Consider the following 4288-nt stretch of genomic DNA (forward strand, 5'->3'; position numbering starts at 1 on the left):
ACTCTCCTCAACACTCTGCGGTGCGTGGGGCACTCACATTGCCGTCGTGGTGGCCCCCCTGCGTGTGTGTAAGGTGTGCGCCGTGTACTGGGTGGGTTGCTTTCGCTTTTGCTGCCGCTTCGTTGAGTCATGTATGTGCTTATTTTGTTCCTCTTTTCTCCCTCTCACTCTCCTTTTGACTGGTGCCTAGTGTTCAGCTGCAGCTAAGGCCAAGTCAACAAAATACGAAGGAAGCAATGCCTGCAAGGCAAGAGAGAGTGCGTGCTGGTAATAGGAAACAGTGTCCCGCACCTGATGTGCCGCACGGAGGAGAGCGTCAGGCGATGTTGGAGTCTGATGGCAACAGCCAACAACCTGCACTGCAGCGCCGAAGAGTGGAGGAAACTCTGCAGCAACCAAAGTGGACCCTTGAGAGTCCTGTTAGGGATATACTGCTGGAGGGGAGCTTGGCTGTTAAATTGAAGCTGAATGATTTCCTTCGAGGTAAATTTTGTGGCATGGGCGTTGTGGAGTCCAATGAGAGCGTCTTGATGGAGGAGTTTGCTGCGCACCCCACGAGGTTTATCGACGACACAAAATTACTGGACACAATAAAGACATCGGAGTCGTATAACTTGGCTCGGTGCGTGATGGAATGGAGGAAAGGTGCTGAAATGATTACCATGCGTGACGTGGCCTATCTTCATGGCAAAGGTGTGTCCACCCTAAAACAGTGGTGGGAATTTGAAGACGAGGGTATGGGTGGTACTGAGAGCAGGCAAAAACTTGACAGGGTGCTACATGAAGTGCGGATGCGGACAATACTGCTTAAAACACAGGTGCTGGAGGGTTTGTACGAGTCCGTATACAATGCGAGGTGGAGCCACGTTATGGAAGCGGCTGACGTTGAGGCAGGGATGGGACTGAAGGTGAAAGAAGGAAAACCACCACAGTCATGGGAGTACAAGGAGGAAGGTGGAACTCTCGAAATCCATAACGAAAAAAAGAGACTCCATCCGCCACGTCTCAGGCTGATGGTGCTCTCCTCTGAGAGGCAATGGCCCTACTCCTGGAGTAGGGTGGAAGGTATTACTGACTGCTACGTTACCGCTGAGGTTGAGCGGGTGTGGAAGGTCGTTGAGGGCGATCTCAAAGGATTGTTCGGCACTGACGGTCCAAAAATCTTTAAAACATGGCGGCACCTTTTGATTGGGACGTCCGGGATAGGGAAATCGATGGCGGCTGGCTCTTACCTCCTTTATCAGCTGCTGCACTACGACGCTGCGAAGTTCCATGTGGTTGTGTACTGCTTTGGAAGAGAGTTGGCATACGTGTTTGACAAGACGGCACAAACGGTGTCAGAATACAAAGCTGAGGACGATATTATGATTGTTGTAAAAGATCTAGCTCAGCGTGGAATGAGAGGGTATGTTATCTGCGATGCAGCAATGCAGGGAGCACCGTCACCGGCGCATTTCCCGCCTTCCAAATCATGGGGCATGATTCTCGTGTCATCCCCAGACAGGAACCAATTTGAAGTTTGGAAGCAGGCAATGCATCCCAGGCAGATTATAATGAATTGCCCTGACGCGATTGATGTGAAGGCGATGTATGTCTGGGAACGCCGCGATCAGCCTGTGCAGGAGCAAGCGGAGTGCTGGAAGATGGTCGAACAACACATGTGTAACGTGGGCCCGATTCCACTTTGCATCTTCAGCGAGGCCGAGTACGTGGAACGCTTTAACGCGACTGAGGATGCTGTGAAGTCGATGAGCGCTTCGGATGCTGAGCGTTACTCCGTTATCGGAACTGGGAAACTGTGGCATTTCGAGGGTGCGTCTCACCAGCTTCTGAGGCTTGACCGAAAAAGGGGAGATACCGGGTGTGAGGCATTTCTCAATGTGCCGATATGTGAGAAACTGTGGCTGCAAATATTTGATAAGTTGGCAACGATAATGGGGGAGAAAGATGTATTATTGCTGGTATGGAGGTTGAAGGAGTCCTGCTTGCCAGAAGCTCGTGAAAACTATATTGTGCCTGCATTTACACTGTGGGGCTTTGTGGGGGCGATACAATACAAACTCAAGGAACTGACACCGCCAGAATGGCGCCCGCGACGGCCCTGTGCACTGCGAGTGTGGCCTTCTGACCACCCCAAAAAGTCCGTTTTATTGCTGCGAAAGGAATACAACCCTGCGAAGGTTGACATAAAGTACGGGGTGTTGTATGAACCGGAGGACGAAAGCTTCCCATTGTTGGACGCCTTTTTCTTCCTCAAGCCACCGCAGAACACGATGGTTGGGCTGCAGGTGAAGACCTCAAAAAGAAAACACATTACAGCCAGCATCGTGAGGCGGCTCAGTGAGTATCTGGCGGAGTATTTTAATGTGAGGAAAACCTTTGCTCTCGACCTATTATGGGAGATTATCTACGTGCACTATCCAGAGAGTGTGCCAATAAACAGGTGGCAAAGGTGTGATCTCGTTCAGCACCCGCACGGGGATGAAGGCAAAGCGGAGGAGATAATTGCGGCATTTTGGAAGCGGCAGGTGCATCAGTACAATGTGGCGATATCACCTGAAGACCTGCATGTCGTCTGTGGTGGTTGAAGCGGTTTCTTGTTTCCCCTCAGCCTTTTTTGAGGTGCTTCACTTCCACGAGCACCGCCGTCCGGCTGGGAGGCGGGCGATTGTGTTTGGGTTGTTGGCGGTGGCGGTGGTATCGCTGCGAGAGTTTGTTTTTGTGGCCGCACAGCGAAGGCATCTGCTGCATGTGTCTTGTCGTGGTGGTGCTGCCACCTTCATTTACTGCCAAGTCTCGTGTAAGAAATGGTGCTGCGTGCACCGTTTATTTTGTATTATTTTTTCATTTTTATTTTTTATGTTTCTTTTTTTTTTTTAAAAAAAAAAGTGTTGCACCCCACTCCTGCTGCAGTGTGCTGAGGGAAGTGGAGGGCGTTGGGGAGTTTGTGGGGGCCGTGATGGGAGGTCCCGCCGGCATGCGCACTGCGTGTTGCCGCTGGCGGGGTTTGAAGGGGCTGGACGGAGGAGACGGTAAGCGGGGTGCCTATGAATTTGTTTTGTATATTGTTGTGATTTATGCAGGGGCGTCCCACAGTGCGGACTCTCCGTGCGGGTGTGTGTGGGTATTTCTTATGGCTGCGGCGAGTGTGCGATTGTGCGGTCCACGCGTTCGTCAGTGCGGCCTTCGTTATGAGCTCCCGCTGTTCTTTGCGCGGTGCCCATTGTTTTTTTTATTCTTACTCTTTTTACCTCGCTTTTCTCTCACACATGAAGAAGAAAAGAGACCAAACGCTACTCGCTGGTGTGCGCTTTGGGGGCTCTGCAGTTACCACCAGCAACACACACACACTCAGGTGCCGCTGCCGCCGTCAGACCAATTTACACACACAAACAACTGTCACAGCCTGGGCGGATCCACCGCACGGAGGGGAGATAGAGAGAGCAGCGACACATGCCCAGCATGTCCCGGCACCTGTTTTCCTTCTTTGTATGGTCATAAGGATTCAAAGACTGCTGTTAACCCTTTTACAGGGACGACACCGGCAAGTGCTAAATGAGAAGATGCCGGCGGAGAGTCAATCGGCCCCCTCCGTGTCCCCAGCCTTGTGGAGGTGAACGGTGATGTGTTTGCTATTGCAGAGGCTCAGTACAACAGGAAGGAAGCGGACGACCAAGCAGGCAGCCCCACTGGGATTGCGTGGAAGCATCTCAAGGAAGGTGTGGTCGGTCCGACAGAGATCCCGACGGCGGACGCGAGTCCTTTTTGCACGCAGCTTGAAGAGACAAGCGATGCATGCATGGCGGCAGCTGCATTCGCATAGATGGCAATCGCATTCTGTGGCGTCATGGAGAGCAGTGAATGTGCACAGCCTTTGTCTTCCCCTCTCCCTCCATTATTTTTCCCTTTTCTCCTTGAAGAGACATGGCAGCCGTGACATAAGCACCTACACGCCAGCAGGCATCTGTGCTTCGTCGTTCCTTTCTTTCCTCTCGCACAGCAGCCCCACCCACCCCACTTCACCTCTCTTCTTTGCGAGCTACCTTGAAGCAGTCTCAATTTTACAATCGTCCCTCCACAGACGTAGTGTCCGTAAGCGTCATGCAGCTTCTCCGAGTGATCGTGCAACACAAGTCAAGATGGCAGCCCGCGCGGGGTAACCCGTGCCTTGTCACAAAAAGCAACTTGCCCCAGAGAACGAGAGTATTCTCAGACACTTAAGGCAAGATTTGTCAGTAAAGATAAAAGAATGAGCTCCTCATCCGATGCCTCCACCATGCACCAATTA

At 52.0% G+C, this 4288-nt stretch overlaps 1 protein-coding gene and 1 pseudogene across 1 annotated transcript, besides 1 other annotated feature; both read left to right on the plus strand.

The window, feature by feature from the left end:
* Positions 1 to 236: 236 nt before the first annotated feature.
* On the plus strand, positions 237 to 2588 carry TraAM80_09280 (retrotransposon hot spot (RHS) protein; the record flags this gene model as incomplete). The annotated part of the gene is made up of 1 exon (XM_029385973.1): positions 237 to 2588. The coding sequence occupies one exon, from the start codon at positions 237 to 239 to the stop codon at positions 2586 to 2588; it is 2352 nt and encodes a 783-aa protein (XP_029234201.1).
* A 237-nt stretch (positions 2589 to 2825) lies between these two features.
* Positions 2826 to 2878: a microsatellite.
* A 321-nt stretch (positions 2879 to 3199) lies between these two features.
* Positions 3200 to 3811, plus strand: TraAM80_09281 (trans-sialidase; annotated as a pseudogene).
* The last annotated feature ends 477 nt before the right edge of the window (positions 3812 to 4288 follow it).

This window comes from Trypanosoma rangeli (genome assembly GCF_003719475.1).
Source record: "Trypanosoma rangeli strain AM80 chromosome Unknown Tra_15.4_contig_00549, whole genome shotgun sequence".
Taxonomy (NCBI): domain Eukaryota; phylum Euglenozoa; class Kinetoplastea; order Trypanosomatida; family Trypanosomatidae; genus Trypanosoma; species Trypanosoma rangeli.